At 39.8% G+C, this 14,161-nt stretch overlaps 2 protein-coding genes across 4 annotated transcripts in view; one reads left to right on the top strand and one right to left on the bottom strand.

Annotated features, from left to right (window-relative positions):
• The window catches only part of kdelr3 (KDEL endoplasmic reticulum protein retention receptor 3), a 50,915-nt gene extending 42,426 nt beyond the window's left edge, over nt 1-8,489 (top strand). For 2 of the 3 annotated variants that reach the window (XM_084412504.1, XM_084412502.1), the window contains 5 exons: nt 3,274-3,417; nt 3,769-3,869; nt 4,865-5,023; nt 6,630-6,882; nt 7,869-8,489. In XM_084412504.1, coding sequence (XP_084268630.1) covers nt 3,327-3,417; nt 3,769-3,869; nt 4,865-5,023; nt 6,630-6,882; nt 7,869-7,912 — 648 coding nt within the window. In that variant the 5' untranslated portion in view covers nt 3,274-3,326 and the 3' untranslated portion in view covers nt 7,913-8,489. Of the gene's footprint in view, nt 1-3,029; nt 3,136-3,273; nt 3,418-3,768; nt 3,870-4,864; nt 5,024-6,629; nt 6,883-7,868 lie in introns of those variants that run through there. The other variant, XM_084412503.1, reaches the window with a different exon arrangement.
• A 40-nt stretch (nt 8,490-8,529) lies between these two features.
• LOC311292634 (GTPase IMAP family member 7) lies at nt 8,530-13,983 on the bottom strand. The gene is made up of 3 exons (XM_084412374.1): nt 13,832-13,983; nt 12,478-12,978; nt 8,530-11,967 (listed from the first exon to the last, which is right to left on the bottom strand). The coding sequence occupies exons 1-3, from the start codon at nt 13,860-13,862 to the stop codon at nt 11,558-11,560; spliced, it is 942 nt and encodes a 313-aa protein (XP_084268500.1). The 5' UTR covers nt 13,863-13,983; the 3' UTR covers nt 8,530-11,557.
• Nucleotides 13,984-14,161: the final 178 nt, after the last annotated feature.

The raw sequence follows: 14,161 nt of genomic DNA, 5'->3' as shown, positions 1-14,161 counted from the left end.
GATCATACAAAAATCGAGATCGAATTGATACAAATTAGTCACCAACTGGGCAAAACATCAAATAGTTACACATTTCCATGAGACTGTGTTGGTGCTTCCGAAAATATAACGAGGAATTAAAATAAGATATTTGATTTCATATTGGTAGTTATGAAACTAAAAGTTTAATAAATCTAGAATTATTCAGTTGTTTTGATTGGATATATAAACATGCCGCCTCTGAGAGAGAGAGAGAGAGAGAGAGAGAGAGAGACGCTCAGACAGACAGGTGATCCTCTCTTACTCAAACAGGACATGACCCAAAACCTCAATACCACACACATACACACACACACACACACAGGGTCGATGGCGGTAGCATGAGGTTACAGGGTGAAGGACGCAGAGGTCAGGAAGAACATTAAAGCACTTTCACCCTCATATAAGAGAGAGAACTTTAGATGAAGCGAAAGAACTGACACATTTTTACACCTGTCAATCATCCCAAATCCCTGTGAACAAAAATATTCAAGAACATTTTGCTAACGTTCCCATGAAGTAAAATGTTCTCTGAACGTTCAAAACGTCCAAAAACATTTATTGCACATGTTAAAAGTTATTGCAAATGTTAGAAAAAACATTAAGGAAATGTTCCATTTTGGAACGTTTATATGATAATGTTATAAGACAATAGATGCATTTGAACGAACGTTCTAATAACGTTCCTGGAAGAACTTTTCCCTGTTAGCTGGGATTTAGTTCCACTTGTTTCTATGAAGATGAAGACAATCCTCAGATATAACATCTGTTCCTCAAACATATCTCAATTATTACTGTGTCTGTGAGAGTGAGACAGTGACACAGCACAACAGAACAGTGTGTTTGTGTGTGTGTGTGTGTGCGTGTGTGTGTGTGTGTGTGTGTGTGTGTGTATTAGTCTGTAATCGCCTCTGGGCGTCCTGATAAATTCCCACGACCTCTGATCGACACAACACCAGTGTCTCTCTCCAGGTTTTCCTTTCCCTCTTGAACAAGAACACACTGCTGTTCTTCTCTCTCTCTCTCTCTCTCTCTCTCTCTTTTCACCGGTAAAGTAGCTTGTCCTGTGTGTTGTGGCCTTTCACGCAGTCGTGTGGAAACTCTCGTTTTCTGCCGTTTTGCACACACTATTGCCGACCGTGTTATGTAAGAAAGAACCTTTGCTAACTTCCTAATTTGATCCCGAATGGTTGACTGCTCCTCTGTCTGTCACACTGAGTTCACACGCGACTCTCAGTCCAACCGTTCAAACGCGCTGAACGCAACGCGTCTCTCATTCAGACACCAGGAGAACAGACGAGCATCATGACCGTTTATGAGGCGCTAAATATAACGCCCAGCTCATTCACACTGTAAAACATTATGAAGGAAGGTGTTAAATACAATCCCTACAAATCAGTTATATTTTACTTAAGTATAGGCCTATTAGTTATCTGGTAAAAAAAAAAAAAAAAAAATATATATATATATATATATATATATATTTATAAATGGGTACATTCTAACTACGCTACCTATTTGTTAACAGTAATATCTGCAACATTGTATTATTGTTTATCTCTAACAGGGAACGTTCTCAAAACTTTGTAAATGTTCTGGGAAGGTGCTCTCAAAGTCATGATCAAACGTTCTTCCAGAAACGTTAATAGAACGTTCGTTCAAGTTATCCGTTTCTTTATAATGTTCTTAAAACGTGCACAAATTATTGGCTACATCGGTTCATGGAACGTTTTTTTTTTTCACATTCGTCTACCATTTAAAAACATTACAACATTCAGAACGTTCTTAAACATCACGTTCCTATATAGGCTAATGTTTGCAAACTGATCAAATGGAATGTTTCCTTAAACAAGAATGTTTTTAAACATGTTTAAACATTTAAAAACGTGAATGTTCACTCAGAAATAACGTTTAGACTATAGCTTCACGTTAGAAAAACGTTTTTAGCAGAACCTAGCCTATGTTTGTTATCTGTGCTGAAACAAAGCCTAAATCTTTTAAAATCTTTTAGGTTCTTGCATGAGCCATATATGAATAAATCATTTAGGATCTGAAGTTTATGTGATAGTCTTCTGTCTGTGTGTTTGAGGATTATCATGTCCAGTGTGTGTTGTGTATTATGAGTGTCTGCCATCAGTATTTGAGGGAGCTGTACTGTCCTCTAGAGGAAAACACTGGTATAGACACACTTCACTTTATCCTTCCATACCACTTTTCATTCTTTATTTTGATAATGCATTGCTCTATTTATTAAAGTTGTTTATTGCAATATAGTATAGCCTTCTCCTGCACTTTTACTGAATTGTACTTTATTTTGCACTATTGTTATTTTGCATTCTCAGATTGAGCTATGTTATTTTACTTTAAATTATATAGTTTGCATTAACACATTGCATGCAGGTGAACTGCAAATGCTTGTCCATGCAAATATACAATCTGAGAGAGAGAGAGAGAGAGAGAGAGAGATTTATAGACTGTGATTTGAATGTAGCCAAAGCATCAGATCTGTGGTCTGTTTCACAGCTGAACTTCCAGTGTTTTCCATCTGAAATCACAGAATCACACGCTAAAATAAACCTACAATGACCTTCATAATAACGAGCATCTGCGCAAACAAACAAGAGATATCTGAACAAATCTGATATGGTTTATTACTGATAAGCCAAAACATATCAAAGAAACACACACACATAATGTATATATTTTTAAAGTCAGAATGAACTGGTTCAGGCTCTTTACATTGAGGAATGAACCTGCGGGTAAATCACACTAAAACACAATTTGTTTTACATGGCTATATTTATCAAAGCTCAAATGTTGCAACTGGACACAGTGGAATCGATGCTACTTTTTCACGTGAATGTATAATACAGTGATGCTGGGAACTCTTCATAAACTAAAATAATTCCAGCAGATCTCAATATATGAATAATAATTTAGTGACTGTGCGCGCGCAAACAGCTTCACTCACGCGCTTCCTCTTTAAATGCGCACGCCGCAGGCGGTGTGACGCGCGGATCGTGAACGCGCGCGGTGAGGAAACCCGGATCCTGGTCAGCCACGTCACCGATCAGGGGCGCGAGCGCACAGACCAGCGCAGAACCTCAGAGACTTACAGTAAATCATCACTGATTCTAGTATATCTGATATATTAACTAGAGATTGATACTAACAGCCGGAGGGCGTGTGGATATGAGGGGCGCGCGCTGAGCAGAACATAGAAAAAGAGTTTGTAGCCTATTATTATTTGTGCAGGACGAACATCTGGTCTGAGAGCAGCTGCAAAACTCCATAAATCCAGCGATAAGATGAATATCTTCCGACTGTCTGGAGATCTTTGTCATCTGGTCGCCATCATTATTCTGTTCCTGAAGATATGGAGATCCAAATCATGCGCAGGTAAGTGTTATTATTATTAATATGTAACTTTAATTGTGCACATCAGATAATTTAATTGTGACAGAAGAACGTGAATGTGGAGAAGAACCGGAGTGGATCTTATTTAAAATTGATTTGCACGCGAAAAACGCGTGAAACTCTTTAAACGCACGCATGACGCATAACGCGAGTGTTGTAAATGATTTTACGCGTTTGTCAACGCAAGGTTTGTGTTGTGTTTACGTGGCAGCGGATTGCAGTGTGTCTATCAGGGTGTTCAGTGGTTCTTCAGGTTCCTTGAGGAACTCCAGACCCTGTTTTGTCTTTGTGTGTGTTGTGTTGTGTTCTGAAGCGTGTTGTTGTGTGTTTCAGGTATTTCTGGGAAGTCTCAGCTGCTGTTCGCGCTGGTCTTCACCACCAGATATCTGGACCTGTTCACTGCCTTCATCTCCATCTACAACACCGTCATGAAGGTCAACATAATCATAATCATGATATAAAAAGTATAAATTACGAGTTATAATAAAAGTATAAATTATGATATACTAAGTCATAATTATGATATAAAAAGGATCAATTATGAGATAGTCATAGTTATGATATATATTTTTTTTAATTATGAGATAATCATAATTATAATAAAATGATAAATGATGATATATTAAGTCATAATTATGATATAGAAAAGTATAAATTATGATATTGTCATAATTATGATATAAAATACATTGAGATAAAAGTCATTATATAAAAAGTATAAATTATGAGATAGTCATAATTATGCTATAAAAAGTATACATTATGAGATACAATGTCATAATTATGATATTAAAAGTATTAATTATGAGATAGTCATAATTATGATATAACTAGTATAAATTATTAGATACTAAGCCATAATTATGATATAAAAATTATAAATGATTAGATCCAGTCATAATTATGATATAAAAAGTATAAATTATGAAATACTAAGTCATAATTATGATATAAAAGTATAAATTGTGAGATAAAGTCATAATTATGATATAAAAAGTGCAAATTATGAGATACTTAGTCATAATTATGATATTAAAAGTATAAGGATACTAAATATTACATTCTTAAAAACAGAATCTCTTCAGTTGTTGACGGAAAATAACCGTCTCACACGATTGCGTTTCCGAACACCAGTATCCGAACGCAAGAGAACATGACAGCGTCCATTGTGTTTTGAGCTCATAATTTCTGATGGAGGGAAAAAAAAAAAACAGATTGCAGCAACTGTCATTTTTATTAAAGATATTTTGTGCCAATTTCCCAGAAAGTGACAATTTTGTTCTTTTGAACACATGAGATGGAAACGCTTCATTCAAAAATGTTTTATGTGATATTTAAATTGTGTACAGAAGTAAAATACCCAAGTTTGGATGTAAAAATGGCCAGTGTAAATCACATCCAGACGTCTCTCTCTCTCTGTCTCTCTCAGGTGGTGTATCTGGTCTTGGCGTACGCCACCGTCAGCCTCATCTACTCCCGCTTCAGGAACACGTACGACTCTGAGAGCGACTCGTTCCGCGTGGAGTTCCTGCTGGTGCCAGTGGCCGGACTGTCCTTCCTGGAGAACTACGCCTTCACTCCACTGGAGGTCAGAGTTCAAACGCTTCAGATATTAAGATCAAACACTGACCACATCTGTCTGTCTTTTTCATTTCACTGTAAACCCAAATAAGTTGGTAAAACTCAATAATTTGAGGTAATCAGTTACAGCAAAATGTTTAAGTTAAGAAATTCAAAGAAACTGGCCGATTTTAATTTTGTACTCATACATTTGAGTTGCTCTTAATTTCAAGTTTTTGAGTAACTTGAGTAAAGCATGCTGGGAAATAGAAATTCAGGCTCAGTTTCAGTTACATCTAAGTTTGTCTAAATTAAAAGAAACTAGTTCATAAAACTGGAAACAATGAAATAATTCAGATTACTTAAAATGTGTCAATTTGATGAACTCAAAAGAAAAAGAAAGTTTTAAAAACTCATAGAAGTTAATTTACTTGAACTAATTTGTTTAATTTAAGTTTAACCTACTCAAACCAGTTCATTAATTTGAGCATTAGGGTTTATAGTTTATCTATCTATCCATCCATCCATCCATCCATCATCAATATTTTCCATCTATCTATCTATCTATCTATCTATCTATCTATCTATCTATCTATCTATCTATCTATCTATCTATCTATCTATCTATCTATCTATCTATTGTTGAGGCAAAAACAAATAACTAACAAAACAGCATCAGGCATAAGAGACATCAGGATTCAAATTGTCCTTAAAAGGTATTTATTCTTGCAAGAATAGTTCCCAGTCCATCCACAGTCCAGCTGCAGGCGGAGTGAGACCCAGAGCAGAGGTTGACCAGCTACTTTATAGTGTTCTATTCAAAGGCTATCTCTTACAGCCCCCACTAAACAAAATAACAAAAGGGACCCCCCCTTGAACCCTCCCCAGCCCGGGGGTCTTCTCACCTCTGAAGTCTCACACACACCTTCCAGCTGTATCAGCATCATAAAAGAAACTCAAAATACATCCAAAGAACGCATGGCATTCATTTGCTAAATCATTGAAAATAAAATACAAAGAAAAGATAATTTTTTTCCACAACTGTCTATCTATCTATCTATCTATCTATCTATCCAGCCATCCATCCATCCATCATCAATATTATCTATCTATCCATCCATCCATCCATCCATCATCATCAATATTTTCTATCTATCTATCTATCTATCTATCTATCTATCTATCTATCTATCTATCTATCTATCTATCTATCTATCTATCTATCTATCTATCTATCCATCCAGCCATCCATCATCAATATTATCTATCTATCCATCCATCCATCCATCCATCATCATCAATATCTATCTATCTATCTATCTATCTATCTATCTATCTATCTATCTATCTATCTATCTATCTATCTATCTATCTATCATCAATATTTTCCATCTATCAATCCATCCATCCATCCATCCATCCATCCATCCATATTTTCCATCTATATTTTCCATCCATCCATCCATCCATCCATCCATCCATCATCAATATTTTCCATCTATCTATCTATCTATCTATCCATCCATCCATCCATCCCTCTGTCACTGATTGCCTTTGACCGCTGTGTCGTCATAGACATGTGTGTGTGTATATCATTGACTTTGACGTGTCTGTGTGTGTGTGTGTGTGTGTAGATCATGTGGACGTTCTCCATCTACCTGGAGTCGGTGGCGATCCTGCCTCAGCTATTCATGATCACGAAGACGGGCGAGGCGGAGTCCATCACCACACACTACCTGTTCTTCCTGGGCCTGTACCGCTCGCTGTACCTCGCCAACTGGGTGTGGCGCTATCATGTGGAGGGGTTCTTCGACCAGATCGCCGTGGTGTCCGGCGTCGTCCAGACCATCTTCTACTGCGACTTCTTCTATCTCTACTTCACCAGAGGTCAGCAGACGTCACACTCCTGCGGTTTAAAGGGATAGTTCACCAAAAAATTTAAATTAGCCCACGATTTACTCACCCTCAAGCCATCCTAGGTGTATATGACATTCTTCTTTCAGACGAATACAATCAGAGTTATATTAAAAAAATGTCTTGGCTCTTCCAAGCTTGATAATGGCAGTGAATGGCTGTATATTTGTTGAAGTCCATCAAAGTGCATCTATTCATTATAAAAGTGCTCCACACGGCTCTGGCGGGTTAATAAAAGCCTTCTGAAGCGAAACGATGCGTTCGTGTAAGAAAAATATTTAAACTTTAATGACTAAAATAACTAGCTTCCGGCGGACGGCCGTACGCAAGTCGACTTACGCCACAAGAGAAACACTTGACGATGTATGACGTCGGATGTAGGAGTAGCCTGAGCTTTGACGCCTCTCGCGGTTCAAACAAACAGGGCTGGGCAACAAACTCAAGCTCCTCCCACTTTCTCGTTAAAAATTGAGGTTTTAGACTTCTAATTCGTGACTTGTATTTTGTTTTGCTCTATCCTCTGCGCATCCGCGTTCATCATTACGTTGTGCGTCAGGTCAAGGGTTATTCTTTCGCCGTACGGCCGTCTGTCGGAAGCGAGTTATTTTAGTCGATTAAGTTTTAAATATGGATATTCCTCTTACACAAACGCATCGCTTCACTTCAGAAGGTCTTTATTAACCCCCGGAGCCGTGTGGAGCACTTTCATCATGGATAGATGCACTTTGATGGACTTCAAAACAGAAACGATCATTCACTGCCAGATAGAGCCAGGAATTTTTTTTTATATAACTCCGCTTGTATTCGTCTGAAAGAAGAACGTCAGATACACCAAGGATGGCTTGAGGGTGAGTAAATCATGGGCTTATTGACATTTTTGGGTGAACTGTCCCTTTTAAAGTTTCACGAAACTATTACTGAACTCTAATACTCATCAGTCTCTCTCTCTCTCTCTGCAGTGCTGAGAGGAAGTGGAAAGATGACACTGCCAATGCCAGTGTGAGTTATTGGATCAGGCCCCGCCCCTTCATCAGGCCACACCCACCAGTGACATCATCACCACCCGCCACTGTAGTTCGTTTGCGTCTGCGGTGTAATTGTGCCTTACAGTGATCAGATCTGCTGGACGAGTCTCGCATTCGATGCCTTAATGTTTCTGTTCATAAATAAAGTCTGTGTGTGTGTGTGTATGTTTGTGTCTATGTTTATGTATGTAACACTCCACATTCTTAGGTTCCTGCTTTGTTTCTCGTTCATTCTATTTCTAATAGTCTTGTTTTTTTTTTCCTGTAGTTAATTTGGTAAATGATTTTGTTGTTTATCACCACCTATGCAATGCTCTTGCATTCTGTTAAGGGACGTTTGATAAGAGATATTTGTGTGCCAATATACCAGCGAAGATCATGAATGTTTGTATAAACCATATTTCAGTCGGAGAATGACTTTTATTGGATGTCTGGCAATATCATAATGATTTTTTAATGAGCTTATTTGAAGACGGACAGTTTATCTGTCCTCGTTTTTATAAAGTATGTTTTATAAAGCATGTCAATAAAGAGTTTCTCTCTCTGCGGAGCAGACGCTTGCGTTTACGAGAGTGAATGAGCACAAACACACACACACACTCGGGTTAGTCTGCGGGTCATGGGTCTTTATTTTCAGTTCATAAAGTCAATCACAATCGTGATGTTTGACAGACATTATCATTAACGCAGTAATATTACCGGGGCTTTTTTCAACTGCTTACACACATTTTCAAAACTTTGACTCTTTTTTTTCAAAACTTTACACACAAATCCAAGAATTGCACACAGTAAATGCAAAATGCCACACATCTCCTGCAAAATGAAGCACTTCATTCAAAACATGCACAAACATCTCAAAAGCAAGCATTTGTCTTGCGTTGCAAACACCTTGCTTGGATATATCATATACACACAGTTATTCAAAACCTAAAGCTCTTCTTTCATGAGCTCCTATTTCATTTCTGTGCAAGATTGAAAGTATTTGGCAGAGAGATGTTGAAGAATGAACAAAAAGGGTGGCTGGCCGCACACTGATCCACTCAAGACCGAAAGTCTACAAAAACATGGCATCGTGCAAAAAGTGCAAAAAGTGCAAAGTGCATGTGAGTTAAAAACAAAATAGACACCAGCAAGCAAACATTTCAGCACATTGCTATCTTCAGTGCTCACTTAGCAAACAACATTCACCCTTTTTAAGCAGGTCAGCAATTAAGGACAATCAGCTGAATACAATTATCTCAGATAAACCTCAATTATCACAAGTAGAATTCCAAGCAAGTTCCATCTTGCAAACATATAGCAGAATGTTTCAGATATACAGCTTCAAAGGATGATACAGCATTAGAAACACATCAAATATAAAGCAGAGAGATGTTGAAAAATTAATGGTAAACACGAAAGCAAGATTGAAACCAAACTATTTTTATCTTTACTGTAAGCATTTGTGGTTGTGAATACAGTATTGCACAGTCTGAAAAATCTATAACTTGACCTTTGGCCTATTTATAAGCCTATTCTGAAGTCATGATTGGTTGGTGTTCAGTTAAGCAATGAGTGTTTGCTCATGTGAGGAGTTAGTGTGAGGCTCTGATGAATTACTGTGGCATTTTGATATAGTCTAGCAGAAGAAATAGGTTCCCATGTATCCGTTTGTCATTTTTTTGTAACATGTTTTTTTACTAGGCCAGTCACTCACTGAACAGTTTCAGAGACTCTTGGGTCTCATGGCAGCTGCGTCCAACGCAATAACTTTAGGCCTGCTGTACATGAGACCCCTGCAGAGGTGGCTCAGAACCAAGGGTTTTTTTCCGAGGGGAAATCTGCTTCGCATGATCAAGGTCACGCGGCGATGCCTACGTGCCTTAGACATGTGGAAGAAGCCTTGGTTCCTCGCCCCAAGACCCAGTTCTGGGGGCTTCTTTTCGTCACGTAATGCTAACGACAGACGCTTCCTTCACAGGTTGGGAAACTGTCAAGAAAGTAGATGGTCCTGCCACAGACCTCTCACCGAGCGACCACTCATGATCTTAAACCCTTCCTCCCAGACCATGAGGGGCCATCATGTGCTTGTCCGCATGGCTCATAAGTTCAGGTCTCTCAACCAAGGTTGTTGAGACCATCCTCCACTCCAGGGCTCCCTCCACAAGGAAACTCTACACCTTGAAGTGGAAATATTTTTCACTTCCTGGTGCGGAGAGCACCAGCCGGACCCAGTTATCTGCCCAGTGGGTCCAATGCTGGAGTTCCTGCAGGAGCGTTTCTCCGCAGGTCTATCCCCATCCACACTAAAGGTGTACATGGCGGCCTTAGCTGCTTACCACGTCCCTTTAAGTGGTGTAACCTTGGGGAGACACCCTCTAATAATGTTTCCTTCGTGGCACTGTGAGGCGTCAAACCAAGAGACTAGGAGTATGGCTGCTTCTAAATATCCCTCCAATATGTTTGTGATGTGGCGGGATGTTGCCTCGCCGCACATAGTGAGGTTTATGACCTTGACCTCGGCTCCACTCCAGGGGTGCAGGTGCTTTCGTCTTAGTTTGTGCAGAGATTTCACACGGACAGGCACTTGTTACTATGGCGTCGTGGGTATAGTGTTCCCACAGCGTCTCGACGCAACTCGAGTTCCCTTGAAAGGGAATGTCTCAGGTTACGACTGTAACCCTGGTGCCCTGAGGAGGGACGCTACGTCACCCTGCCATACTCCCTGCATGCCTGTGAGCGACTTGCTTCAGCCTATCAGAAGCTAGTGACTGTTTGTTCCAGGTATGCTTTATAGTTTCCTGGTCAATGACGTCACATGACGTTCCGTCACGCCATTGGACTGATTTCATACGTGCTTCATGACGCAATCACACAGAGGCATTCCCACCGCGTCTCAACGCAGCGTCTCGTTCCCTCTTCAGGGAACCAGGGTTACAGTCGTAACCTGATACATTTTTGCCCCTAGCGCTGACCTCACTTCAAGATCGCCGCCAAACGAACCCCATGGGACATTAGTTAACCTCGGCAACATCAAAAATTCTTAACTAGACACCATTAGGGTCCCAAAAAAACAGGTTACAAAAAAAAGCCAAACGGATACATGGGAGCCTATTTCTCCTGCTAGACTAATAGGTTGTGTTTGAAAAAGGAAATCAAGATACTGCCTGTTAGATATTTGTGTGTTACTGTTACATAGAGAAGTGTGTGTTTTGGTTTGCAAAAAGTGTTTTATGAAATTGAAAACTGAGTCGAAGGCTGATAATTTGTGTATGGTTTTGCAGATTTGGTGTGTGGTTCTGGTGTTTGAGTGTCAGGTTTTTAGGTAAGGTTTTAGTGAGGATTTTGTGTGTAAGCAGTTGAAAAAAACTGTAATGTAATCATGAAAAAACTTTCAGCTCATTTCACCCCAAATCAAAAAAATAAATATATATAGTGTGTGTTCTTGTGTTTGATCAGTACTTTAGTCCCCTCTCACGGCTCCACCCATCACTTTAGCAGCGGCTGTGATTGACAGCGGTGCATGTGTGTGTGTTAGTGCAGGAGTGTGTTCTTGTGTTTGATCAGTACTTTAGTCCCCTCTCTCACGGCTCCGCCCATCACTTTAGCAGCGGCTGTGATTGACAGCGGTGCATGTGTGTGTGTTAGTGCAGGAGTGTGTTCTTGTGCTTGATCAGTACTTTAGTCCCCTCTCTCACGGCTCCGCCCATCACTTTAGCAGCGGTTGTGATTGACAGCGGTGTGGAGGCGATGGCCGCCGCCCTCTGAATAGCTTTGACCTTCTTCCCTTTACCCTTCCCTTTCTCCATCACTCCGGACGCCTCCACCGCTCCACGACCCACAGCGCTGAGCAGCTCGTACCAGAAAACACACTCTGCACTCTTCCTCTGCTCCTCCTCCTCTGGTTCCTCTCCCAGAATCCTCTGCTGCGCGTGTCGTACGGCGCTCTCGGCCTGCTGGAGCATGTCTCCGGTGTAATGATCTCCTGCGTTGCGCTGAACCAACACATCCATCTTCTGCAGCAGCTCCGTGACCTGCGACCTCTCCTCCTGACCTTTAGTTATATAGCACTTTTCACAACACATTGTTTCAAAGCAGCTTCACAGAAAATCATGATGTTAATATTTTCATGCTGAAGGATAATATAGTTAATATAGTTACATTTTGTGACAATGTAAACAATCAAACAGTTGGGATTTGCTGTATAGTATCAGTGTACTGTATCTATGCAGACTTATATATCCAACTTTATAGAGCTGAGCGATACTTATGTACAACTGTATATAAAGAGCTTAGTGAAATATATATCCAACTTTATATAGAGAGCTTTGCAATACATATCCATCTTTATATAAAGAGTTGGACAGTTACAGCATATCCATCTTTAAAGAGTTGGACAGTTACATTTTGCAACAATATTAACAATCAATCAGTTGATATCTGCTATAGTATAATGCTTTACGTGAGGTATGTATGCGAAAAAAGTAAAAGTAATAGTAATTGTATAATTCATTATTAGTAATTAACTAATTAGTTTGTGTCATTTATTTATGTGGTGGAATACCTTTAGTGTTATCAAACACGTGGAAGCCGCCCGCACACTCGCAAACAAACTCCCATAATTCCGTGCTCTCCTTCAGGAAGTCCTCGGCGGGTTTCGACCCGAGCGCGTCGCCCCACGTGATCAGAACCACGGTAAACCGGAGCGCCTGCGGCCCGAACGCGGCGCGGATCCAGTCGAGAGCGGCGCGGCACTCGCGCGTCACCCGTCCGGCGCGCAGCAGCAGCAGGAACACGTTTGGTCCGGGCGTCGACAGATCCACACACCGGCCCAGCTCCACTCGGACCTCATCTGGGCTCATGCAGGTGTGGAAGAACCCCGGCGTGTCAATCACACGCAGGCTCCGCCCATCCGACACGCCCCCCGCGCGCTGGCAGTGGCGCGTCACGGACACGGGCGAGGTGTCAGTCCAGAACGCGGATCGGCCCAGGATGGTGTTTCCAGCCGAACTCCTGCCTGAACCCGTCCGACCCAACAGAACCATCCGCAGCTCAGAGGGACCAGCTGAGGTCAACACACACGACAATAACCTTCATCACCGCTATGTGATATTATGGGGTCCAGGGAAAAGTTTGGAGAAAAACAGTGTAAAAACTGTAAAATAAAATAAAATAAAATAATTTGTGTAAAAACATAAAAATATTTGATTAAAATAAATAAACCGTGATTAACCCATTTGTGCCCAAATTTTTCTGAATGGTTTCATGCGTCCTTAATAGTGTTACATTTTCTGCATTTATTTTCCCAAGGTTTTTTTTTTTTTTTTTGAAAATCCTATTTGAATGTGCTAATTAGGCTTAGCCTACTTTTGATTTTTGATTTTGAAAATTAATTAATTAATAATACATTCATAAATTTGATACATAAAAATTATTCAAATAAACAAAATTGTGTGTAAATACATAAATATGTTGATTGACTATAAATTATTTAACTTATAGTACATTCATACATTTGATTAAAATAAATAAGACAGGGTTTAAATAAATACACGTGATTAAATAAAATAAAACATGATTTAAAAAAAAAAAAATGTAAACAGGATTGCAATTTTTATTTTTCAGGATTCCTAATGACATTTCTGCCAAGGATTTTCACACTATTTCCACATAAATAAGATGGATCTTTTAGAGATTAGAGTTATCAGTGAAAATTACGATTATTGATAGTATAAAGCAATGCTGTACGACATTAAAACGACTTCAACTCAAATAAGTCCGTGTCCCTTTAACCGTTTCTGCAGTAAGACATGAATCTAATAAGAGTTCAGTGACCCACAGAAACAGACACGCGACCCATCAGAAACTCGCGTTCATTCATCATTTCACTGAGTAATTCTGGGTTTATTTTCACTCACCAGCAGCAGAAGACTCGCCTGATTCCGCCATATTTCCCACAGACGACAGAGACTGTACTTAAAGAGACAAACACTCACCAGCACCTCAGGAAAATACATCAAACATCACGACAATACTGTACCTCAAACCGTCCAAAGCGCGCGCCCGTCATGCGATCTGAATCATCTGGCTCATAGACAGAATCTCAGTCATCTTTCCTAACTTAAGAATCATCACATTTGAGCTTTTTATGTATCATCTCTGCTGTTATGCATTTATTATATATACACACACACACACACACACACACACACACACACACACACACACACACAAAAAAAAATGCTTGG

This window comes from Rutilus rutilus, assembly GCF_951802725.1.
Source record: "Rutilus rutilus genome assembly, chromosome: 1".
Classification (NCBI taxonomy): Eukaryota; Metazoa; Chordata; class Actinopteri; order Cypriniformes; family Leuciscidae; genus Rutilus; species Rutilus rutilus.
This window is presented reverse-complemented; position numbering and strand designations above follow the sequence as displayed.

Coding starts and splice junctions, on each gene's coding strand:
- LOC311292634 (XM_084412374.1), bottom strand. CDS start 13,862: ATGGCGGAATCAGGCGAGTCTTCTGCTGCTG. Junction 12,979..13,831: donor AGGCGAGTCTTCTGCTGCTG/GTGAGTGAAAAT, acceptor TGTTGACCTCAG/CTGGTCCCTCTGAGCTGCGG. Junction 11,968..12,477: donor CGTGTTTGATAACACTAAAG/GTATTCCACCAC, acceptor ATATAACTAAAG/GTCAGGAGGAGAGGTCGCAG.